General features: G+C 39.3%; 1 protein-coding gene across 1 annotated transcript in view; it reads right to left on the bottom strand.

Moving 5' to 3' along the window:
* Positions 1–26,420, bottom strand: part of Map3k15 (mitogen-activated protein kinase kinase kinase 15) — a 129,696-nt gene that overhangs the window by 18,903 nt on the left and 84,373 nt on the right. Inside the window, exons 14-18 of the mRNA XM_034484972.2 lie at positions 17,253–17,340; positions 15,265–15,398; positions 12,328–12,455; positions 9,189–9,319; positions 8,874–8,979 (exon numbers count right to left, since the gene is read on the bottom strand). Of these exons, the coding sequence (XP_034340863.1) occupies positions 8,874–8,979; positions 9,189–9,319; positions 12,328–12,455; positions 15,265–15,398; positions 17,253–17,340 (587 nt within the window). The remainder of the gene's footprint in view (positions 1–8,873; positions 8,980–9,188; positions 9,320–12,327; positions 12,456–15,264; positions 15,399–17,252; positions 17,341–26,420) is intronic.

A 26,420-nucleotide genomic window follows, 5' to 3' on the forward strand; every position in this document is an offset into this window, starting at 1 on the left:
GAGAGTCAGAGAGAGACAGAGACAGGAGACAGAGAACAAATGAGCAAAGACCAACAAAATTGTCTATTAGAAACAAAACCACAGCCGGGCAGTGGTGGCGCACGCCTTTAATCCCAGCACTTAGGAGGCAGAGGCAGGCGGATTTCTGAGTTCGAGGCCAGCCTGGTCTACAGAGTGAGTTCCAGGACAGCCAGGGCTACACAGAGAAACCCGGTCTTGGGGAAAAACAAAAACAAAAACAAAAACAAAAACAAAAACAAAAACAAAAACAAAAACCAAGCCAAGCTGCCTAGAAAAGGTTTAGACCAACTGAGCCACCTGAAAAGGTCATTTTCCAAACTTTTTGGCTACCTACACACAGGCTGTGTAGTGTGCTCCCAGTTCCCAGCTTCTGTGAACCGTCACCCATGTTGGGGTAGGATTTGATTATCTAGTTGTCTTTGAGTCATTTCTGCTCCTGTAAGTAACCACACACCATATTCCTGTAAGTAACCCCAATAAAATCATTGGTTCATCACATTGGATTTTGGTATAGCCATACTTTGGTCTGTCATGGATTCCTCTATCTGAGGTGAATAGACATGTGTGTTGTGTCTCTTGTGGAAAAGTTTGTCATACAACATCATTTTATTCAACAAAAATCTGAGGCATAGATAGGCAGACAGATAGTAATTTATATGTCTAAGGTGATACAAGTAGCAAGTGGTTGAACCAGAAATTGGGACTGTTCATCCTAACTGGAAGATGTATATAGCCTACACCAAACAAAAGATCCTGTTCTGGTTCTAATCCTAAATATGTATGTAAGAGAGATATAAAAACATACATCCACACAAAGTTCCAGCATGAGTGACCACAGAACAACCTATTACCATTCATACCTTTGGAGATTATTTAGATGGAGAGGAATAAAGGCCTGGTATATGCCATAATGTACAAGGCTTGAAAATATATCATAAAGTGAGGCGGGAAATACTTTAAAAATATGTATTGCCACATTACATGTGTAGGACTATCCCACAAATATGCAAATCTGAACACATATCAAGTTAATCCAATGACTGCCACTGAACTCACAGCAGCAGGTAAGAACAATCGCCCACTGCCCTACACCCCAGAGCTACAACTGGAAGCAGGGGGCGCTCAGGACCCACCAGGCACCCTAACCCCGCCCCTGTGGAATACCACTCCCCTTCTGCCCCTCGCCTGGTTCTTGTGGCTGGGGCAGACACCTAGCTGGTCTGTTCCCGTGAAGACACCTTATCCTGAGACATCCTAGAGGAGACACACTGTACCCAGAGCATCGAACACCTAGCTGGTTTGCTACCATGGAGACATCCTAGAGGAGCCACTGTACTCAGGGCAGCTGGAGCTCAGGATCACAGAGATATCTGGACCCTGAGGAGTTCTAACACAAGCAAGATAACTGGAAAGACAGGCTCCAGTCAGAGACAGTGTGTGCAGGTAGCAATATAGTTAACCAGATGGCAAAAGGCAAACTCAAGAACATAAGCAACAGAAACCAAAGTTACTTGGCATCATCAGAACCCAGTTCTCCCACCATAGTAAGCCCTGAACACTCCATCACACTGGAAAAGCAGGATTCAGAATTAAAATCACCAGATCCTACTACAAAGGCCTCTATACTTAACAAAATTGGAAAATCTAGATGAAATGGACAATTTTCTAGACAGATACCAGGTACCAAAATTAAATCAGGAGCAGATAAACCATCTAAACAGTTCCATAACCCCTAAATAAATAGAAGCAGTCATTAAAATTCTCCCCACCAAAAAAAGTCTGGGACCAGATGGTTTTAATGCAAGGAAGACCTAATACCAAATCTCTTCAAACTATTCCACAGAATAGAAACAGAAGGAACACTACCCAATTCGTTCTATGAAGCTACAATTACACTCATACCTAAACCTCACAAAGACCCAACAAAGAAAGAGAACTTCAGACCAATCTGTTATGAATATTGATGCAAAAATACTCAATAAAATTCTCAAAAACCGAATCCAACAACACATCAAAACAATCATCCATCATGATCAAGTAGGCTTTATCCCAGGAATGCAGGGATGGTTCAATATTTAGAAATCCATCAATATAATCCACTATGTAAACAAACTCAAAGAAAAAAACCCACATGATCATCTCATTAGATGCTGAGAAAGCATTTGTCAAAATTCAACATCCCTTCTTGTTAAAAGTCTTGGAAAGATCAGGAATTCAAGGCCCATACCTAAACATAGTAAAAGCAATATACAGCAAGCCAGTAGCCAACATCAAACTAAATGGAGAGAAACTTGAAGCAATCCCACTAAGATCAGGGACTAGACAAGGTTGCCCACTCTTACCCTACCTATTCAATATAGTGCTGGAAGTCCTAGCCAGAGCAATTAGACAACAAAAGGAAGTCAAAGGGATACAAATAAGAAAGGAAGAAGTCAAAATTTCACTATGTGCAGATGATATGATAGTATACTTAAGTGATCCTAAAATTTCCACCAGAGAACTCCTAAACCTGATAAACAACTTCAGTAAAGTGGCTGGATATAAAATCAACTCAAACAAATCAGTAGCCTTCCTCTACTCAAAGGATAAACAGGCTGAGAAAGAAATTAGGGAAATGACACCCCTCACAATAGTCACAAATAATATAAAATATCTTGGAGTGAATCTAACCAACAAGTGAAAGATCTGTATGACAAGAACTTCAAGTCTCTGAAGAAAGAAATTGAAGATCTCAGAAGATGGAAAGATCTCCCATGCTCATGGATTGGCAGGATTAATATAGTAAAAACGGCCATCTTGCCAAAAGCAATCTACAGATTCAATGCAATCCCCATCAAAATTCCAAATCAATTCTTCATAGTGATAGAAAGAGCAATTTGCAAATTCATTTGGAATGACAAAAAACCAAGGAGAACGAAAACTATTCTCAACAATAAAAGAACTTCTGGGGGAATCACCATCCCTGACCTCAAACTGTACTACAGAGCAATAGTGATAAAAACTGCATGGTTTTGGTACAGAGACAGACAGGATGATCAATGGAATAGAATTGAAGACCCAGAAATGAACCCACACACCTATGGTCACTTGATCTTTGACAAAGGAGCTAAAACCATCCAGTGGAAAAAGGACAGCATTTTCAACAAGTGGTGCTGGTTCAACTGGAGGTCAGCATGTAGAAGAATGCAAATCAATAAATTCTTATCCCCTTGTACAAAGCTCAAGTCCAAGTGGATAAAGGACCTTCACATAAAACCAGATACACTGAAACTAATAGAAGAGAAGTTGGGGAAGACCCTCGAATACCTAGGCACAGGGGAAAAGTTCCTGAACAGAACACCAATGGCTTATGCTCTAAGATCAAGAATTGACAAATGGGACCTCATCAAATTGCAGGCAAAGGACACTGTCAATAGGACAAAATGGCAACTAACAGATTGGGAAAAGATCTTTACCAATCCTATATCCAATAGAGGGCTAATATCCAATATATACAAAGAACTCAAGAAATCAGACTTCAGGCAACCAAATAACCCTATTTAAAATGGGGTACAGAGCTAAACAAAGAATTCTCAACTGAGCAAACTCGAATGGCTGAGAAGCATCTTAAGAAATGCTCAACATCCTTAGTCATCAGGGAAATGCAAATCAAAACAACCCTGAGATACCACCTGACACCAGTCAGAATGGCTAAGATCAAAAACTCAGGTGATAGTAGATGCTGGCGAGGATGTGAAGAAGGAGGAACACTCCTTCATTGTTGGTGGGATTGCAAGCTGGTACAACCACTCTGGAAATCAGTCTGGCAGTTCCTCAGAAAATTGGACATAGCATTACCTGAGGACTCAGCTATACCACTCCTGGGCATATAGCCAGAAGATGCTCCAACATATAACAAGGACATATGCTCCACTATGTTCATAGAAGCCTTATTTATAATAGCCAGAAGCTGGAAAGAACCCAGACATCCTTCAACAGAGGAATGGATACAAAAAATGTGGTATATTTACACAATGGAGTATTTTACTCAGCTATTAAAAATAATGAATTTGAGAAATTCTTAAATGGATGGAACTAGAAATTATCATCCTGAGTGAGGTAATCCAATCACAAAAGAACACATAGGGTATTTACTCACTGATAAGCGGATGTTAGCCCAAAAGCTTGAAATAGCCAAGATTCAACTCACAGACCACATGAAGCTCATGAAGGAGGAAGACCAAGTGTGGATGCCTCGGTCCTACTTAGAAGGAGTAACAAAATACTCAAGGGAGCAAATATGGAGACAAAGTGTGTGACAGAAACTGAAGGAGGGTTGTCTGAAGACCATTCCACCTGGGTATCCATCCCATATGCAGTCACCAAAGGTAGATGCTGATGTGGATGTCAGGAAGTGCATGCTGACAAGAGCCTGATGTAGCTGTCTTCTTAGAGGTCTGCCAGAGTCTGACACACCCAGAGGCAGATGCTCGCAGGTAACCATTGATCTGATCAAGGGGTTCCCAATGGAGGAGGTAGAGAGAAGACTGAAGGAGCTGAAAGGGTTTGTGGCTCCATGAGGAGAGCAACAATACCAACCAACCAGAGCTCCCTGGGGTCTAAACCACCAGCCTGGGTGGGAGCACATAGGGAGGGACCCATGACTCCAGCTGTATATGTAGAGGAGGATGGCCTTGTAGGGCATAGGTGGGAAGAGAGATACTTGGTCCCATGAAGGCTGAACACTGAGTGGGGGGGGGGAATGAGAGGGTGGGGAGGTGGGAGTGGGGGGTAGGTGGGGGCACATCCTCATAGAAGCAGGAGGAGAGGGGATAGGATGGGGGTACCTGGGTGGTGGGGGGAATGGGGTAAGGGGATAAAATCTGAAATGTAAATATAATATCCAAGAAAAAAAAAGGATAAACTGATCTGACTGCAAAGGGGGCCCAGTGATCTTTCAGGGGAATAGAAATGTTCAAAAATGGAATTGTGGAAATGGCTGCAGGATGTGGTAAATTTACAATCAACCATTGAATAATGCATGCATTTCAAGTGGTGCTCTTACAACATGTATGTTTTACCTCCACGAAGTGTTGAGCCTACTACAACAGGGACAAGAAGACTTGGTGTGTGGTTCCATAATAGAGCACTCACATAGCATGCACAAGGTCCTGGTTCCAGCCCCAACCCTGTTCAAAATTTGGTTTTGTTGTTGTAATTAGTTTATCATACACATGGCAAAAGCCCTTCATCATAGGAACATAGGAAGGGAGGGTCTTGGACATGCAATTGGATTATTGTTTCTCTCTTTTGTTTTTGTTTTTTTTTTTGTTTGTTTGTTTTTTGAGACAGGGTTTCTCTGTGTAGTTCTGGCTGTCCTGGAACTCACTCTGTAGACCAGGCTGGCCTCGAACTTAGAAATCCACCTGCCTCTGCCTCCCAAGTGCTGGGATTAAAGGCATGCGCCACCACTGCCCAGCTTATTGTTTCTCTTAACAAGGTTCAGACAATCTTAGAGCATCTATTAGGAAAAGTCCCACCATTATCTATCATAGCCAGAGTTCTGTACCAGCCAGCTGAGGCCCCTTTACAGAATTGTTTTGTTTTCTAAAGAGTAATACATGTAGGAGAATTTCTTCACCAAAATGAGATTCCCTTCTTTATTACCCCTTAAATATTCCTGTATTATTTTACAATGCAAAATTCATGCCTTCTTAAGCCAATTACTTGGGAAATGTGATATGCATTAAGGTATTTTCCATGTGATTCCCCCCCCCCCACTCTGGGATACTAATTATGACATCAATTGTTGGCGTTTTATGATTTTGAAATAAATCCCTGCCATATCAGAGCCCCTCTTGCTACATATAGTCAAGCTAATTGGTGACTTCCAAAGAGGAAGATATAAGTCCTTTGCAATTAAAGTTGTAAAATTCTGAGATATGTCTAATATACATATTCATATGTAAATATGGACACATTTATTTTAGAAACCGTAACTTCAACATATTCTTTATGTGGGAAAGACTAATTGAGTTCTGGTGTAGCCTTGTTCCACTTTAAGACACATGTACCTCTACTGGCTGTACAACTAAAAAGTCAATTTTTAATAGATTCCTATCTGGGCATGTTCACACTCTGGGTATCCAGGGATTAATAAACAACATTCTCTTATTGAAGAAAACTCCTTTAAATCTGGAAGATTACTATAAATAAGGCCAAATTAGTCCACTGTACAACTTTGGCCATTTCAAGGACAGAATGCCAAGTATTCCTTACTCCAGAACTATAAGGTTATAGGAGCTGTTTCACAGGTCTATCCAGCACACCCTTTGTGATCGTCATGTTACTCTTTGGGAGACCACAATCTTATTAAAAATCAGCACTTCTTTCCAAGGATCAAGGTTTTAGCTATAGTTGCTTTTAAGCAGAATTTTAAAAAGCCACAGGTAGCTTGCAAGAGGCCTTTTACCTACTGTTCTGGTAAATGGAAAACCAGCTGGTAATTTATATCACCTTTGAGTCCAGTCCCTGTCAATATTCAGAGTGTTTCATCACCATCAGGTGGACAAGAAAATGCAGTTCTTCAAACTCACATAAAATATCCTATTTCCCCAGAAGAATTAGCCTCCCTTGGAAACATAATGATATCAAAATGCCAAGTGTTAGAATTCACTATGGTAAAGAGCTATCTTTATGACAGACCAGTAAAATGTCCTAGTAAGTTACACAAAATTACCCAAGATTTTGACTGGTGTGCTACCAAGTATGAAGACATATTGCCATCTAACTGAGAAAGAACCCTTAGGATATTTCAGCAGAATTCTTTGTCTATCTGAATTGTGAAAAGCTAAGAAGAAAATAGGGTAATATTATTGTCACAGATAGCTATATCAGATAAGCATCTCACTATAACAATGTTAAAACACTTTGAAGTCAAGGACAATATTTCAACTTCATCAAGAATCAAAATAGATAAAGCTTGAAACAATCATTCCAGATGAAGTAACTCAGACCCTAAAAGACAAATAGTGTGTTTTCTCTTATATGTAGATGTAAACATTTAAAATTTAATTATGTGTGTTTTAATCTGAAAAGCCACAGAAGCTAGTAAGTGACCAGGAGGAAGACAGGATTTATCTTCCAAGGAAGGAAAAATAGAGTACAGTGTTACAAAAAATATAAAGTGGAAACTAGAATACGGAGGATTAAGTGGGGAGTGGGATGGAAGGATAGAGTAAAGGAAGGAATATGGAAGTGAACCATTAACACTAAAGCCTTTTGAAAGCCATATGGAAACTTGCTGCTTCCTCAAATATATCTACATATGAAAGGATGTTAAATGGAGTCACTATATAATTCGAGAGGGAAATCATGCTCCAAGTAGACATTCTATGCCACCAAGTAAAAGCTCCACAGTGAGGATTGAGTTCCATCTTGTTGGGGCATTAACCAACTCCTAAACACCACTAATATCATCAAGGTTATTGATTATTTTCCATAACCTGATGGAAGTCCCTATTGCTAAAGACACAAGTTACTTAGAACATTGAACATGGAGAAATTGACCTGCTGCTCAACCAGAAGGTTTGCCCCTATTGATTAGCATTCATGATGTTGGAAACTACAATGTACAGTAGTAGAGGAGAAAAGCAAGCATCAATAATCACCTAGCTATAAACCCTGTTGCCCAGAACAGTGACCAACCCTGCAAAATATACAATAGTGGCATAAATGTTATAGGAGTAACCAACCTCTTTTCCAATGAAATTTAAGGCCCACTCCATGAGATAAAACCCATGTCTGACATTGCTAAAGTACCAAGAACCTGAGAGACTAGATAGTTCAAACTTGCTACTAGTATTATGCTAAAGAGGCAGTTCTCAATCTGTTGGTCATGACTCCTTTGAGGGTCACAGATCAGTGATGGATGACTCCAAGGAAACAGTGTCCTTTGTACACAACAGTACTGATACATATAAGAACTCACAGAGGCTGTGGCAATATGTCCAAGACCTGCACAAGTTCAAAGCACACAAAAGTCTCAACACTGAGAAGAGGCAAGTCCCACCCATAACCAAGAAACTATTTGCAATAGATACCTGCTGGTACAAGAAAAAACTTAGATTGTCATTTGGTATATCACTTATAGTCCAGGCCAGGCAGGCCCCATGCCCAAGAGTAATTACCAATATGAAACAGACTCCTGTTTTTTGCACTTTTTGTTTTCCGTTTTTTTTTGTCTTAATAGATTTCTTTTAAGATTGTTTTATTTATCATTTTATTTATTTTATTTATGTCACAAATGTTGCCCCCTTCCCTGTCTCACCCCCCAGCAGAGTTCTTCCTCCATCTCCTTTGCTTCTAAGAGGGTGCCCCCACATACAGCCCACAACCCTGGTTATCAGGTCTCAACAGGATTAGGCATGTCTTCTCCCACTGAGGCCAGACCAGGCATTCCTCTGCTGCATGTGTGCCAGGGACCTTGGATCAGCCCGTGTATGCTCTTGGGTTGGTGGCTCAGTCTCTGGGAACTCCTTTTTTAAAACATGCACACGAGTAGGAGAAGAGAGTAAAAGAGGGGAAAGAAAGGGAAGGAGGGAGGGAGAGAGAAAGAACATGAAGTTGGGTGGGTAAGGTGGTGGGAAGGATTTTGGAGGAGCTGGGGAGCAGAAAGTATAATCCAACTATATTCTATGGAATTCTATATATATTCTATAGAATATTATATTCTAAAATATTAAATATATTTAGAAAAATCAAAATGATATTATGTTGAGAAGGTGACAAATAAGTGGTTTACAAATGATCACAGATTCAGGAGAAAGCTTAGCTCCAAGACAGTACAACATAACTGGCTATGCTCTGCTTACCAGCAAAGGTCTCGGTGCACGGGTTAATTCCTGCGAGGCGTTTAGAGGTTCCAAAATCAGAGATTTTTACCACTCCACTATAGGTGTTCACCAGAACATTATCACCCTTTAGAGAAAGAACAGCATTGAGTGTATAAAGGAAGATTTACAGGAACCCTATAGTGTGGGGCCTTGATAAACTCTCTCTACAAAGAATGGACCTGACATGGGGTGGGGCTGTCTTGATAAGCTGTCTCCCTCTGTGAGCAGATTATTAGCCATACTATAGTGACAGCTTAGAAAAAACGCCACCTTGATTACTTAGAGATCCCATACCTTTATGTCTCTGTGCACTATCTGGTTTTCATGGAGATACTTCAGTCCTTCCAGGATCTGTTTGGTATAAAACTTGATAGTGGGTTCCTTCATGGGTCCCCATTTAGATCGCAAGAGAGCAGAAAGGCTTCCTAGAAAGTGACACAGCAAAACCAAACCAAGAAACAAATCAAAAACAAAAATCAAACAAACAAAAACTCATCATGGTGACAAAGATTCATTTGTAAGGCATCAGGGAAGTAAACTAAAGTGATAGTTTTAACCTAACACTGGTATTCAGATCATTACTGTTCAAATAAAATATTATAAGATTATTATTTCAATGTACACACTTATTTTAATCAGCTGCTCACTGCCAAGCACTTTTCCAAAAGCTATTACTTATATCATCTCATTTAACCCACCCAATAATTGGCTGAGATGGGCCTACTTAATATTCCAATGATGTATTATCAAGTATTATAGTAATTAATACTCAGTGTATTTCCTTAACCACAAAACCGAGATTCCAGAGTCTTAATAGCTAGACCCATTCAAACTGCCAGTTCTAGATCCAAAAAATTCTTACTTCTAATACCCGATTGCCTACATGTAGGAACTTTATTCGCAAAGCACTAGTATTTGGTTTTATTATCCATTTGTTATTTTGCAACATCTCTTTAAAATAAACTGTGCCCCTAAAAGTGTTAGGGATACCAGATATAAAAAGGCTTAAAGGCTGTGGAAGCTTGAATGTCATTGGCCTCCACAGACCAATAGGGAGCAGCACTACTAGGAGTTGTGCTCTTGTTGGAGGTAATGTGTCACTGTGGAGGCAGGCTGTGAGGTCTCATATGTGCTTAAGCCATGCCCAGTGGGACAGTCTCCTTCTTCTGCCTGTGGATCAAGATGTAGAGCTCTTAGCTCTTTCTTCAGCACCATGTCTGCCTATATGCTGTTATGTTTCCCACCTTGATTATAATGGACTGAGCCTTGAAAACTGTAAGCCAGCCCCAAATTAAATATGTTCCTTTATAATCATGGTCATGTTATCTTTTCACAGCATTGAAACCCTAACAATGACAAAGGGGATGGGCATAGAGAGATAGAGGAAAGGCAGGAATGGTAGGAGGGTTTATCAAAACTAAGGGTACATAAAACAGCTGTATAAACTAGGCAGTGGTAACACACGCCTTTAATCCCAGCACTAGGGAGGTAGAGACAGGCGAATCTTTTAGTTTGAGGCCAGCCTGGTCTACAGAGTAAGTTCTAGGACAGCCAGGGATACACAGAGAAAACATGCATTGAAAATCAAAATAAGAAAGCCATATAAGAAGCACATTATTTTGTAAACTATTTAAAAGATACACCACCATCCTCAACAATAATAATAGTAATAAAACATTTGAAGGGAGGTAACCTGCAAGTGTGAGTAATACTGCTCTCAGAAGCCATAAATTTTTATAAATTAATTTTATTGTATATGTGTGTATGTTTGCCTGAGTTTAGGCCTATATGTACACCATGCACATGCAGGAACCTCCAGATGTAAAAAGAGGGTTTCAGATCCTTTGAAACAGAAGTTACAGGCATCTGTGAACCATTATGTGGGTTCTAGGGGAAGCAAGTACTCTTAACCACAAATCACCTTTACAGCTCAAGCTATAGGCTTTTAAATGAAAATCCCAGTGCAAGGTGTGGGATATCTTCCTATGAATTTCTGACCAGCAAGGCCCCAAAGGCTCTCAAAAATAGTATAGGCTATTGGCAATGATCTTGGCATCATAGGCTACTGCCAATGATCAACAGAACTAGTTAGAACTATTGCTGAATACAACATTGCTTACAGAACACAGAAGAGAAATCAAACTGGAACTGACCAGGGAGCTTCCTCTCTGCTGGCTACTTTTCACAGGTTTGTAAAGTGTGATGCATGTTGGTAGTGTAGAAAGGTAATCAATGGTATACACAGTGCTTAAACCATACATATTCCAAAACTGCCCAGGCTAGCAAGATGTGCTCACTGAGGCAATAGTGGCATATAATGGTTATGGGGGATAATCAACCATTTTCTGTTGGATTTTAGTCCTATTGCCCAAGAGGGAATACTGTACTGTAAATACTGGTACTGTAAATCATCTAAAAGCCTATGATTGAGGAGAGCACAGGCCATAAACGAGATCTATTACTGTTACATAGCTAATACACATATTAAACTGCCTTCTAAATATTTGTGTTTATACCTATAGCCTAGTGCTACTTCCAGACCTCATCACTGAAGTCTTTTGGTGGTGGGCAGTCGTTAATACAGGTTCACAACTGGTCAAAGTACTGAGAATAAAGTACTGTTGAGTGCTAAACCCTAAATGGGACACTTCTGTAATGGTAAGAGACCATTACAGATGAGGAAATAGAAATAATCTGAGCCAGAAAGTGGAGAGCAATGCTAAGAAACATGCCATTTGGATATGACATGGTCATTGTAATTATAAACAGATAGCAACTTAAGTTACCCTGCATATGAGCTACACATGGTTGGGCCTTTCACAATTTCATTATAGGAGAAGGCCAGTGAGGCTATTGGCAGTTAATAGTTTTTGGAGGTGATTTTCTTCAGTGTTGTAGATACTGATATGCTTCTCATGCTCCAATTAAAACAAAACCAAACCCTAACCATGTTCATATAGTCAACCCTATTTAAACCTAGTGGGTCACAAAAAAGATATGAAAGAAAGAGACTTTGGGAAGAAGAGGAGTCAGCAGGACTGAGAAAGGAACAACAGAGGGTAATTTGGGGTGAATAAAATAATAATACAATATATATGTTTAAAACTATGAAAAAAGTTCCAATGTCCCTTTTCCAAATCACTTCCTTACTCCTAAACTGAGAAGATCAGAGCTCAAGGCCAGAGATTTTACTCTCTCCAACTCTTTGTCTCCAATGTTAGCACTCAGTAGACAGCATTTTAGGCTAAATAAATAATCCAGAAATGTACTACGTGATGTTTGCAAAGTTGTATATGGCTTATCTAAGAAACCAATGTTTTCCAATCTCTAAAAGGTCTGGTTTTTGTTAAATGTTGAGGCAATCAATGATGTCCAGATTGTATGGTCAAGAATACTTTTCAGAGTGTGATATCAGAAGACAGTAGCTACTTACCTCCAGGTACCTGCTCCATAAATATCTTAATGTAGCCATTCTCTGAAATAGAGCCAAGGTACTGGACGATGTTGCGATGCTTGAGATACTTGTGCAGAGCTATTTCTTCATGCAGAGGCTGAGAGTACCTATTACAGAAAAAAACCAAAGCCCATATCACCTGCCAAATCCCAGGGCTCTAGGCCCTCATAGTCCCTTAACAGAAAACCACCCTACTGGGTCCCTTCTGGAGTCTCTTCCTCAGCTTCCATGAGAATATTCAACTTCTCATGTGTAAAACATGGGATACAGGCTGAGTATCCCTAATCTAAAAAGACAATGTGATCCAGAGTATTTCTAGTGTCAATATGACACCAGTAGACAGTGTGTGATGGGTTACTGTTAAAATGTAGACATAATAAAGTTTTATCTAAAATCACCTTCAGGCTATGTGTACAGGAATTTTGTATTTAGATTTATGTCCCCTACCCTATGTGTACCTCATTATGTATATACAAACATTCTAAAATCTGAAAAAACAATCTTATCTGAGACTCTTCTTCCTCCTTGTTAAGAATTTTAGATAAGTAATATTCAATCTGTAACAACACAGCCATGTAGGGCTTCTAGAGGGCCAAGGTGCTCCATGTTTCTCAGGCACTGACACAGTGCCTGTTATGTGGTAAAAACTCAATTAGGAATTACTATTTCTACTATTACTATTGCTTGTGTATAGATTATCCAACAAATTTTCATCTCTTTCAACAATCCTCTTCCTCCCATGGAAAGTGGTGGTGTGGAAATTCTGTCTTAAACTTCAACCCAGAACTAATGAGTGCCAAGTCCTAGCCTCTGGACTTTGAATTTCATTCCCACACCCTACCTTTATGAAACACAAATTTCATTTAAACGATTTTCTTCATAGACTCCACATCAATACCCTATTTTTAAGGTGACAAAAAGGCCCTTCCAATCTGGTCAGATGATCCCTTTTAAGTTTTGTCTAATGAGCTTTCACTAGCCAAACCCTCAGGCTTTGTAGAAATTGGTTGCTTTCTCAATGTACTTTTATTTCTTTTTTTGGACTTTTGGTACTTTTATTTCTTTTTTTCTTGTTCTTTTTTTAAGCATGGAATAGAGTTTATTCAGGGCATGAGGAGGGGAGCCAGGAGGGTAGTAGAGGCAAAGGGGGGGAGGGAAGAGGGAGAGAGAGTAGAGAAGAAGAGGCTGGCCATGACCTCATGGAGAGAGGGGGGAAGGAAAGGGAGGGGTGAGGGGACAGAGAGAAGCTAGAGAGGCAAGAGAACAAGAGATCAAGAGCTGTACTTTTATTTCTTAACAGCTCTGTTTATCCTTCATAGGCCTCATTTTCTACCAAGATTATGCCCTACTTACTCCTCAACAAAGCTAGCTTGAAGATGATGTGTTCTCTCAAATTTGTAATAGCTCATTCAGGAAAAGTTTTCTAAAGACAGTTTGTGTACCCTTCTGTCACAGCACTTTTCATTTTAACTCATGGGCACAATATCTGCATTCTCTACTAAAACATCACCCTAGGGTCAGGACAGTAGTCCAGTCACCTTTTACTTCCTAGCACCAGCCCAGATTCATGAAGAAAAAAACATGCCCAGTCATTCTCAATTCAGTGTAAACATTTTGCTTATTGGACAAAATGTCTCAGGCCCTTTCTGGCTCAAAAACCCCAGGAATTTCTGTGGGCAAGAAAAAGCTAGAACAGCTAGTACTACCAATGGAGGTACAGGCCAGAAATATCCCCAGATCTATGCAACTGCAACAGCTTATCTATTGCACTAGTAAGAGAATATTCAAGAGGGGCTCAGGAGACTGGAATGTGCATCTTGTTTCTGTATGTCCCTTTGGGAGTCCTTGAATCTCCATCAAGCTTGGTTTCCATATTGGTAATATGAAGAGATCAGATTAGTTTGTTTCAGGTCTTTGTTATAATTCACATACTATACTATCCCACTGAAAATAAATTAGTGAATGAATGGATGGATGGTCAGACAGTTGCTAGAAATCCTGTGTAATACAGCTTTAGACAGTGGTCCCCTAGATGGAGGGAATGTTTGCATATATGCATCAGCACCCAGTGCTGATGCAATACTGCAACTATGGTGTCCGTGGCCCATGGATGCTTATTTCTGTTGGGGTCATGATTACATGTTTAATTTTAAATGATGTGAACTTAAAAAACATGCAGTAGGGTGGGTAGGGAGGTGGAAAGGATCTGCGAGGACTGGGAGGACTTGGGGGAGGGGAAAGAATATGATCAAAGTTTACTGTATAAAAATTAAAAAAATAAATGTAATAATAAAATTGCTGAGTAAGTTGTAATACTGGTAGTACAAACATAGCCCCTAATCTCTGGGTAAGGTTGAAGGGCAGTTATTAACAAAATTTATATGGTGAAACTGTTTTTTAACAGCATTTAAGTTCTGTAAAATGACATATCCAGACAAATCATAGCCATTTTCAATTGTTACAGTGTAAATTTAAAAGCACTCAGTCAAGGCTGGAGGTGTAGCACAGTGGTAGAGTGCTTGCCTAGCATGCTCGAGGACCTGGGTTCTATCCCCAGCACTGAAAAACAAAGAGAAAAAAATTTCTCAGTTACATTTTCGAATATTTTCAAAATAGCTCCATAAAATGTAAAATTTCAGACATAGTTGTGGGTAGAAATACAGTTTTCTTTTGAAATATGACCTTCTGTAATCTATAAACCTCTTAGTCTGCTTTTTCTTAACATACTTATAATATGCAGAGAATAAAAGCAGATCACCCTTTAAGTAAGAACATTACAAGCTCTGACAATATAAAGTAGCCACATCATTCTGTTGATATAGAATAAATCATTAAATCCTTCGCCATCAGTGGTAGGCCTGGGATATAGAATGTTGAGATAGCAAATGTAGAACATTGAAGGCAGTCTCAACTTGCCTGATATCTCTCTCTGGGATTTCTTTGATGGCTATTCGTACTTGATTACTGAGATCACGGCCAGCATACACAACCCCATAGGAGCCTTTCCCCAAGACAACTCTCTCCCCATTCGCATCATGGTCATACTCATACTAAACAAGGTAAAACAACAGGACAGATCATAAATAAATAAATAAATAAATGACAAAAACACAACTTGCCAAAGAGAAACCCAAAAGTTATCTAACAAGTTTTCAAAACTATAAAGCATTAGTTGAGTGCTGAGCAAAATACAGTTCTTAGGTTATGTGCTTTTTCATTTAACAATTATTCTCATTTGTTCGTGTTTATAGAATGACTTAATGAAGTAGAATTCAGGAAAGTAAACAAATACCACTTACCTGTAAATTACCTGGCTCACCTTTTGGAGATTTTTCACCACTTTAATGCTGCAATTTAAAACGTTCTAAGCATGTTAAGTACCACAAATATGTATCTTCCTGCATGGCCTCTTATTGACTTGTCAGGAAACAAACCTCTTTCAACATTCCAGGAAAGAATTAAAAGTTGAAGTTAATATTATCTTGATTAGAATATACAACATGTTGAAAGGTCCCCTCTTTCCTTCATAGAGATCTAGCCCTTGCTACAAATATATTTTACAGTTCGAATGCTAGTTCATCTCATCAGTCTTATTAGTAAAACCTGTTGCAGTCCTGCGGGAAAGGTTACCACATGCCTATAATTCCAGTACTCAGGAGGCTAAGGCAGGAAGTTCATGAGAGCTCTGGGTTAGTCTGGACCACAGAGGAAAACCTGTCTTACAAAACAAAAACAAGGCTAGTGAGATGGCTCAGTGGGTAATGGTGCTTACCATTCCAGCTTGGTGACCCAAATTCAACCCTCTAAACCCATAGAAAGAAAGGAGAATCAATTCTACAAAGTTATCCTTTGACCTCCACACATGTGCCCACATAAAGGGTGCACATGCACAGTAAGTTGAAAATGACAACAATAATAAGCCACTGCATGCATTCAAGTGTATTTTTGTTCATGATTAAAACAAAGGTGACAGTAGTCTAAGCAACTCTTATGTAAAACCATAGAAAGAGAGCAATGGATATTTCTGGGATCTGGCACGCCCCACTGTTTCTATTTACCCCACAACAATTTATACATTGAATAATGTGTATGTTCTTTCCTATATACCTAAAGATGCTCATGTCAACTGATATACAATTAAGATAACTTAAGGGTCTCTACTGTCTGACACAACTAGAAACAAGCCTACTCCACAGACTTATTTCAGCTTCCTCTCTTTGTCACATCTGTTGCCTTTAAAGGCAACCATCTAGTCCACTTCTATAACATACTTTGACTGTAACTAATAATTCTTGTACATGACCCAATTTCTAAAATGAATCCTTGAGCAGCTTTTTGAAGAAAACCTTAAGGAATTAATTTCAGTCTAACTTCAAAATATGTAATAAAATCTCATTAAATTATAATTACTGGAAAAGCTTGAATTAGTGGCAAATCTGAATGACTGCAAGATTTAAGCACACATAAATGGTGTACTCATTGTAGACTACAACTCTGCCATCCAAACAAGCTTATGATAATGTCATTTTTCTATAAAGTGATTTAAACACTGGTGTATTTAATATACCATCTATAAGGAGATATACCTAAAGTTCATTTAGGCAAAACTCTGTTTCCACATTGTCAACTATTTCTCTTGGAGTTTCATATATACCATTAATGTAGAAAAATATACTTTTCATAGTTATGTATGAAAGAAAATTTTAATGTAATACATGGCCATTTTTCTTCAACATTCTGACTGACGGGATATCTTTGAGACCCATGGACAATGATATCTGGCTGGTTCAAAAGTATCTTTATACTCAATAAAGGATTTCACATGCAAATTGGGACACTTTTCTTTAGGTACTAAAGGTATTATTAAAGGATGTTTGGGTAGTTCTGGGTCTTCTGTGACTTACCTCTAAGGTGTCTCCATCAGCCTCTCCTTCCAACTCCACTGTACTGCCCACTCCATTGTTCAGCATCTCTTTGACCAAAGAGCAAAATCTACAATAGCAAATGCCCCAGAGTATTACCCATTAATCACTCTTGCTCCTTATGTTTAACTTAACTCTATTGCATTAAATGGTTCTTAAACATAAACTAAACCTCTAGTAATTGTGGAGTAATCATTCCACTCTTGATTTGACATGGTACTTTAGTGATTAGCTAACCTAGTTCTAGCAGATATGTGATACCTAAGTCCTCTCCATGTAGTATCTCTTTCAATTAGATGGTTACCTGATGCCAAAGAACCTCTCATAAATATACCTCTACCTATGTAGAACTCAACAAGAACAGCTTCTCTTCTATTAAACTAAAAGCTTCACTTCTGTGGGTTCCATCAACAGATGCAGAATAAACTACATTCATTTTTGTATAGGTACATTTTCTTTATCCATACATTTGTGAACACTTGGAGTGCTTCAATTTTTTGACTCCTAAGTGCTGCAATAAACTTGGGAGTGTAGATGTCTCTTTGACAGACTGATTTCAAGTCAGAAAAGAGTGGTGATTACTAAAGGCTGAGGATATCAGAGGAAAGAGAGGGGTTGAAAAGGATGATCAGGGCAGAACGAGGAAATGGCTCAGTGGTGAAGAGCATAAGTGAGATGCGAAGAAGAGAGGGAGGTGAGAGACTCAGAACTCAAAGGGAGGGACCTTAGATGAAATGCCCTACATTGGGGAGAGGGAACTTATAGAGCCCACCTCCAGCAGAAAAACAGGGCATTGAGTGAGGGATGGGGCTGCTATCCCAGAGTCAAAAACTCTGACCCATAATTGTTCCTGTCTGAAAGAACTGCAGGGATGGAAATGGAGAGGAGCCTGAGGAAAAGAAGGTCCAGAGACAGGCCAAAAGTAGGATCCAGCTAAGGTCCAGAGACAGGCCAAAAGTAGGATCCAGCTCAAGGGGAGGCCCGAAGGCCTGACACTATTACTGAGGCTATGGAGTATTCACAAAAAAAGGGACCCATCATGACTGCCCCCCCAAAAGGCCCAACAAGCAACTGAAAGAGTCAGATGCAGATATTTGCACCCAACCAATGGACAGAAGCTGCTGACCCCTGTGGTTGAATTAGGGAAAGGCTGGAAGCTGAGGAGCAGGGTGACCCTATCTATACAAGGACCAGCAATCTCAACTAACCTGGGCCCCAAGATCTCTCAAACACTAGACCACCAACCTATACCAGCTGATATGAGGTCCCCGATACATATACAGAGGAAGATTGCTTGGTCCGTGTTCAATCAGAAAAGATGCACCTACCCTCAAGAGACTGGAGGCCCCAGAGAGTCGGGGAATGGGGACATCCTTGTAGAGATGGGGTGGGAGGAGGTATGGGATGTGGAACACTCAGAGGGTGGACCAGGAGGGGAATAAAATCTGGAGTGTAAAATAAAAGATTAAATAAAATTAAAAAAAAAAAGAAAAGGAAATATTGGTGCTCTGTATAGAGTGTATAGATAACAATAATATACTGTACTTTCAAGTGTTATTTTTGGTTTCTTGAAACACAGTCTCTCATTTATAGCCCATTCAGCTTGGGCCTCACTATGTAGCCCAGGCTGGTATAGAACTTATAGCAATCCTTTTGCCTTGACCTCCTAAGTGCTGGAATTATAGAACTATACCACTATGCCTCAATATACTATAATTTTCAAAAGTATCAGGAGATGGTTTTAACATTTTCATTATAGAAGTGAAAATTGGGGGCTGGAGAGATGGCCCAGTGGTTAAGAGCACTGACTGGTCTTCCAGAGGTCCTGAGTTCAATTCCCAGCAACCACATGGTGGCTCACAACCATCTGTAATGGAATCAGATGCCCTCTTCTGTTATGTCTGAAGACAGCTACAGTGTACTCATCATCTAAATAAGTAAGTAAGTAAATAAATAAATAAATAAGTCTTTGGGATGTGGGAGTGGGGGGGTAGGTGGGGCACATCCTCATAGAAGCAGGAGGAGGGGGTGGGATGGAGGTTCCTGGGTGGGAGGGGGTAGGGGGTAAGGGGATAACATCTGAAATGTAAATAAAATATCCAATAAAAAATTAAAAAAAGAAAATAAAATCAAAAAGGTAACTTGAAAAAAGGGAAAATTGTAAAGGAGATTAACTATATTTGCTCTAATTTGAACATTACATAGTATAAGCATATATTGAAACACAATGTGGTATCCTATAAAACATATGTAATTTTGTGTATCAGTTAAAAATAAAAAATTACACAGAAATAATTCTTTTTATATATAATAGCACCCATTAGAAATGTAAATACCCAGTAAAGCACAGTGGCTTATGTCTTTAATCCCAGCATTTTGGAGGCAGAGTAAAGTGGGTGCCAGCCTAGTTTATTTAACATGTTCCAGGACAGCTGGGACAACATACTGTGTGACCCTGTCTCAAAAAAGAAAAAAAAAGGTGAACACTTTTATCATGTCCCTATAAGCCTTTTCTTCTTGTCCTTTACTGTTTTCTCCAGTACTAATTTGTGAGCCTTTAACAAGCCTTTTCAAATGTGTCCTGCCATTACTCTTTTACTCTGGCTTTGAAACCACTATACAGATATAAACTAATCAGTGCTAAGAATAGTGGAACTTTCTCCAATCCAGTTCTCAGTGAGGCAGAAAGTCTCATATTGTAGAGTGAAAAATTATAAAGACCATTTTGTGAAATATATGCAGGCTTCTTCTTTGCCCTTAGACCTGAGCAGAAAGAGTTCAAGTTCCAGAAAGCGGAACTGGATGTAAGATTTCAGGCCTTTACTGCCACTGCCCCGGGATACATTCAGGGAAGAGCAACATTCCTCAGGCCTCAGGGAGGGGGACCCACCTGTGGGTGGGGAAGGCCCAGGGCAGGAGGACACATTCCTGACCACAGAAAGGGATGCAAGTCATCTGGGTGGTTCCAAGAAGTAGCTAACTTTCCACTGTTCTTGTTAACCCCCCTGAGGTTTTCCCAGTGTTACAGCCTGCTGATGTTCAAAATTTGTAAAACAACCAATCAAGTGTAACGGTGTGAAAATTCCTCCCTTTCCCCACCCTGTGCTATAAGAAAAGCCCCTCAGCTTGCTGGCCTTTTGTCAAAATTCTCTTCCTCCATGGACGAGCAGTTTTGACCTTGGCTAGCCAACTCTCTCCAATAAACCTCTGCTGATTGCATCCAGGTATGGTTTCTTGTGATTTTTGGGTGGTCGTGATTTCTTGAGACTTGAGTAAGGGTCTCCCCAGTTTGGGGGGGTCTTCAATATGAGGAAGGATAAGGAGGAAATGCCCATGTCATTTTGTTGACAAAAATAAAGCCTAACATCAACAGTTACCCATACAACTTTATCACAAATGCTGAGCTGCATATGCCCCATTCTCAGTCCTATGAAATAACTTTTTTATGCATATGATCTTGACTCAGTAGACAATGTTTATCCATACTTCTCTGTTAAGATATTAGGGAAAATTGTATAAATTTTAACATTACAATGTTCTTTGTTTTTCCCTAACACATTCTGCCAGTATTTCTTCTGGTACTTGAATGCTGGGATACCTGATAAGCAAACTTCTTAGGAGAGACATGATATGCATTCATTTCATTACAGTAAAATTTAGAAGATAGTATTAACTATTGCCAATCATATAAAGGAACCAGACCTGTTATATGTTGCTAGTGGGAATGTAAATTTTTGAGACCAGTTAGGAAAATCGCTGGCACTAACTATAAGGCAATGCTGAATATAAACCTTTTTTTTGTGATAGAACAGTCTACTTCTAGGTGTATACTCAACAGATTTGATGTTTGTGCTCACCAAAGAGAATGTATAAGATTATGCCTAGAGGTTTTATTTATCAGAACTCCAAATGGACATGATCTAAATGTTTATTAGTAGGCGAACAGATAATCTGCTACATGTTCATGTAATGGAACCCTTCAAGAATAAAAGAAATAAATATATATAAACGGCATGGCATAATCTCATGGCTCTTATTTTCAGTAACCAGAGACAGATTACAAATGATTTAATTTTATTTATTTGTAGGCGAAAAATGGACACAATTAACCATGATGATAGAAATCAAATTAATTATCACTAGAGGGGGTTTAATAACTAGGGTGGGACACAAGGCATTTCTGGAGTGCTGATGTGAAAACCAGTTACATGGGTATAGATTAATGTCATGCATAGATATAAAGGCATATAACTGCATATTTTAGTGAAATTTATACTTTACTTATATGTATGGCACACCTCAACTAAAATTTTTAAACTATGTGCTATAAAGTAATTGAGTACTAAACTAGACCATAATAAAACAGTGTTTTGCCCAATACTTGACAGCATTTTCTTACTGCAAATTGAGGGTTGTGGCTCAGTATGTGCTGCAGTATGCTAGTTACACTGATCTCTGAATACACTGTGATAATGATTGAGATACAATGAGCTAAAGTCTCCTCAAATTACCCAATACAGGCTCTCACACTATGAATAAAAGAAATTCCTTTAGCCTAATAAAGGCTGTCTGTAAAAACTGGCTCCTAAAACCAGGAAACACTGGTTGCTTTCTTCTTAAGATCAGGGCTGAGAATAGAATGTCACATTTTGCCATGCCCATTCCACAACGTAATAGAGTTGGAGAGTCAGGATATTTAGGCAAGAAAGATATACATAGCCATCTATGTTGGAAAGGAAGAAATGACACCATGTCATTAGATGGCATGAGCTTGGCAGAAACCCCTAAAGAATTCAATTAAAACTATTAGCACTTATGGCTAGAGAGATGGTTCAGTGGCTAACAGCTACTGTTCTTCCAAGGACCCATGTTTGGTTCCTAGTACTCACATAGGGTGGCTCACAACAACCTGTAATTCCAGTTCTAGGCGACTTGATACCCTCTTCCAGCTTCTGCCCACATGTGCTTTTCATGCATATAGTCAGACAACATATATATATAAAATAAAGCAATATTTCCAAAACTATCAGAAATAACAAGTTCATCAAGGCAATAAAACCAATATACAATGGTTAAGTGTATTTTGAAATTAATAAAAAACTTCATTTACAAAAGCCTCAGAAGCTGGCCAGTGGTGGCACACGCCTTTAATCCCAGCACTTGGGAGGCAGAGGCAGGCAGATTTCTGAGTTGAGGCCAGACTGGTCTACAGAGTGAGTTCCAGGACAGCCAGGGCTACACAGAGAAACCCTGTCTCGAAAAACCACCACCACCAACAAAATCCTCAGAAGAATAAAACATTCAGGAAAAAAGAAGTATACAAAATTTATGTATTGAAAGTATAAAGCACAGATGAAATTTAATAAAACATAAATAGAAAGTCAACCTATGCTCACAGATTGAACAATAACCTGATAATATGGTGATACTCCCTGAATTGATTAATATTTTCAACAAACTTCTTATCAATCCTCTCTCCATCTTTTCCCCCTACCATTCACAAGCTGACCCCAAAATTAACATGGAAGAGTCCTGTATGCTCATGGAAAGGATGATGTGAAATGGTTCCTGCCCCTGGAACAGAGCCAGAAGGGAGGGTGTGGGCCTCCAGTGTTGATGGTTGCTGGATGTGAGGCGTGTGTGTGTTTGTGTGTGTGTATGTATGTAATTTCATTCTCTTCTTTCAGGGGATATTCTCCCTGCCAAAATTAATGACTCCATGATAATTAGAGGACAGCACAAATCTGGGAAGTGAGGGTGTGTCTAATGTACTTAAATGCTGTGACCTCCAGGATAGCTCTTAAGGCTATGGCAAAGAACTCTGACAACGTGAGTTCTAGAATGCATAATTCTAGATGCAATATGAACTGTATAAGGAGCTTCACGGACCAAAAGGAAGGGAGGCAGTGGTACTATAAGCCAGCTTGTCAGAAATATATTACAGAAGGAGATAAAGAGATTTGGGGAGTGTTGATTACAGGACAAGATCCCACACCCAGTTAAGTTTATTGTTTGCGATTCCAAAGGCAGACAGGTTCCTGAGTTCAAGGTCAGCCTGGGTTCAAGGTCAGATGGAGATTAGGCCCAAGTATCCTGGAAATGGTGATCATAGAGTAAGATCCTACCCAAACAGCTCCTCATCTGTGCTTACTAAGGCAGGAAATCTCTGAATCCATTTGCAATATTAAAGAAAAGTGCTTGCTGTCTTTTTCTAAGAATCCAGGGGCTAAGGTTATGGGATGCTGCTTCCAGGGATAATCAAAAGAGAACCTTGAATAAATAATCAAATTGATATATGTAAATAAAAGACTGGACTTTGGTCTATGAGAGCAGAGCTATCTGAATGAATTGTCTGAAAGAGCTGGCAGAAGCAGAATACAGGGCTGTCAACTTGTACCCTACAAACTGACCTTGAGTCATTCTTTTAGCTGCTCCCAAACACCCCTTCCTTAGAACCCCTTTCTAAGTGATGTTGGTCCTTGGCAAAAGCAAGCACCAATAATAATCAAAATAATCTTGAAAAACAAGCACAAAATTGAAAGATGCACATTTCATGATTTTCTAACTTCCTGAAAGCTACAGTAATAAGGTGTTCTTGCAAATAGATAGAAATGCAAATAAATGGAATAGAAGCTCAGAAATAAGCTCTTAAATTTAAGGCCAACTCATTTTCTAAGAATGCCAAGACTATGTGATGGAGAAAAGAATATTCTTTTCAATAAATGCTGTTGGGACAAATACCACACACAAAGTACAAAGTTATATTCCTATCTTATAGAATATTAAAAAAATTAAAGGGATAGTGACATAACTTATCAGGTAAAGTCACTTGCTGCCAGACCTAAAAACCTAAATTCAATCTCTGTTATTCACTTGGTGAAAGGAGAAAATCTATTCTAACAAGTTGTCATCTCATCTCCACATGAACACCTTGGCACCCCACATCCAAAAATAATAAAATTAATTCAAAATGGAACAGAGACTTAAATATGATAGCCAAGCCTATTACAAATTTAGAAAAAAATAAGAATCATAGAGTACCTCAAATTAGGTAAAGTATTTTTTTAAAGAATTTATTTATTTATTTTGTGTAAGTACACTGTGTCTTCAGACACCCATATGAGGGCATCAGATCTCATTATGGATGGTTGTGAGCCACCATGTGGTTGCTGGGATTTGAACTCATGACCTCTGGAAGAGCAGTCAGTGCTCTTAACCACTGAGCCATCTCACCAGCCCTAGGTAAAGTATTTTTAATTTAAATTTAATTTTGTGTGCGAGCACACACCTGTGTGTCTGTGCATGCCTGCTACTCTGTACATAGTCCATGTGTGTGATGCAGTGATCATGGAGACCAGAAGGCAGCATTGGATCACCTGGATCTGGAGTCACAGCTGACTGTGCATTGCTACTTGTAGGATCTCTACAAGTACTCTTAACTCCTAAGGTATCTCTAGCCCCCAAAACCATAAATATAAACAAAACATGCAAATGACATGAAAATGGATAAATCTAGTAATTAAAAATATTTGTGTTGTAAGTAATACTTATCAGTGATATGAACAGATAACTAACTCACAGAATGGGAGAAAGTCTTAGCAAATTTTATCTAGGTATGAATGTAGGATATGTAAGTACCCCATAATAAAAAGAGAAATAGCCCAACTATTTGAACAAACATCACATTTTCATCAGCAATCCAAGTTAACGTCATTAGGAATATCACAAAGATATTGAGTATCCTCTGTTATGAGGCACTAAGCAATATGCAGTATTATTTTTGTGCTATTCCTACCCCCAAATAATAACACACATATAATTATGAGAAAATAGAAAGAAACCCAAATTAAAGGACTATACAACATATAAGACCTGTGCTTTTTGAAAGTATTAAGTCTTCAAGATGAAAGGAGACAGAGACGGCCACACACAAGCATCCCATAACCCTAGATTGGACTGTGAACCAAAGATAAAATACCTTGTTTTGCGATAAAAGGCATTAGGGTGGAAAGTAAGTAAAATTTTGAACTAGATTATGATGCCATGTCCATCTTAATTCCTAATTATATAACTACAATAAGTATATAAGTAAAGATTTCTTGTTTTTAGGAACTATACTGGAATATTTAGAAGCAATAAGGCATTATTTATATGGCCTACTCATCAGTTTAGAGAAAACATGCATAAAGAAACTGTAAAATGACTGGCTTGCATTGAGGAATTATGGGTAAAGCATTCATGGTAATTCTTACTTTTCTGAAACTTTCCTATAGCTTTCAACATTTTTCTAAATAAAAAGTACATTTTTTTTAAAAAAGTTGGGCAAAGGACTTGAACAGACACTTCTTTTTTAAAAAAAATTTTTGGATATTTTATTTACATTTCAGATGTGATCCCCTTTCCCCCTTTCCCCCTACCCAGGAACCCCTATCCCATCCCCCCCTCCTCCTGATTCTATGAGGATATGCCCCCACCCACCCTACCACTCCCACCTCCCAACCTACACTGGGGCGTCCAGCCTTCACTGGACCAAGGATCTCCTCTCCCACCTATGCCCGACAAGGCCATCCTCCCCTACAAATACAGCTGGGGCCATGGGTCCATCCCTATGTGCTCCCAGGCTGGTGGTTTAGACTCTGGGAGCTCTGGTTGGTTGGTATTGTTACTCTCCCCATGGGGCTGCAAACCCTTTCAGCTCCTTCAGTCTTCTCTCTAAATCCTCCATTGGGAACCCCTTGATCAGATCAGTGGTTAGCTGTGAGCAACCTCCTCTGTATATGTCAGATTCTGGCAGAGCCTCTGAGGAGACAGCTATATCAGGCTCTTGTCAACATGCACTTCCTGACATCCACATCAGCAGCTACCTTTGGTGAATGCACAAGAGATAGATACCCAGGTGGAGCAGTCTCTGGATGGCCCCTCCTTCAGTTTCTGTCCCATGCTTTGTCTCCATATTTGCCCCTTGAGTATTTTGTTATACTTTCTAAGAAGGACTGAAGCACCCACACTTTGGTCTTCCTTGATCATGAGCTTCATGTAGTCTGAGAGTTCTATCTTGGATATTGCGAGCTTTTGGGCTAATATCCAATTATCAGTGAGTACATACCATGTGGAACACACATTTTTTAAAGAGGGTATAAAAAAGTGTCC

Source organism: Arvicanthis niloticus, chromosome X (genome assembly GCF_011762505.2).
Source record: "Arvicanthis niloticus isolate mArvNil1 chromosome X, mArvNil1.pat.X, whole genome shotgun sequence".
Lineage (NCBI taxonomy): Eukaryota > Metazoa > Chordata > Mammalia > Rodentia > Muridae > Arvicanthis > Arvicanthis niloticus.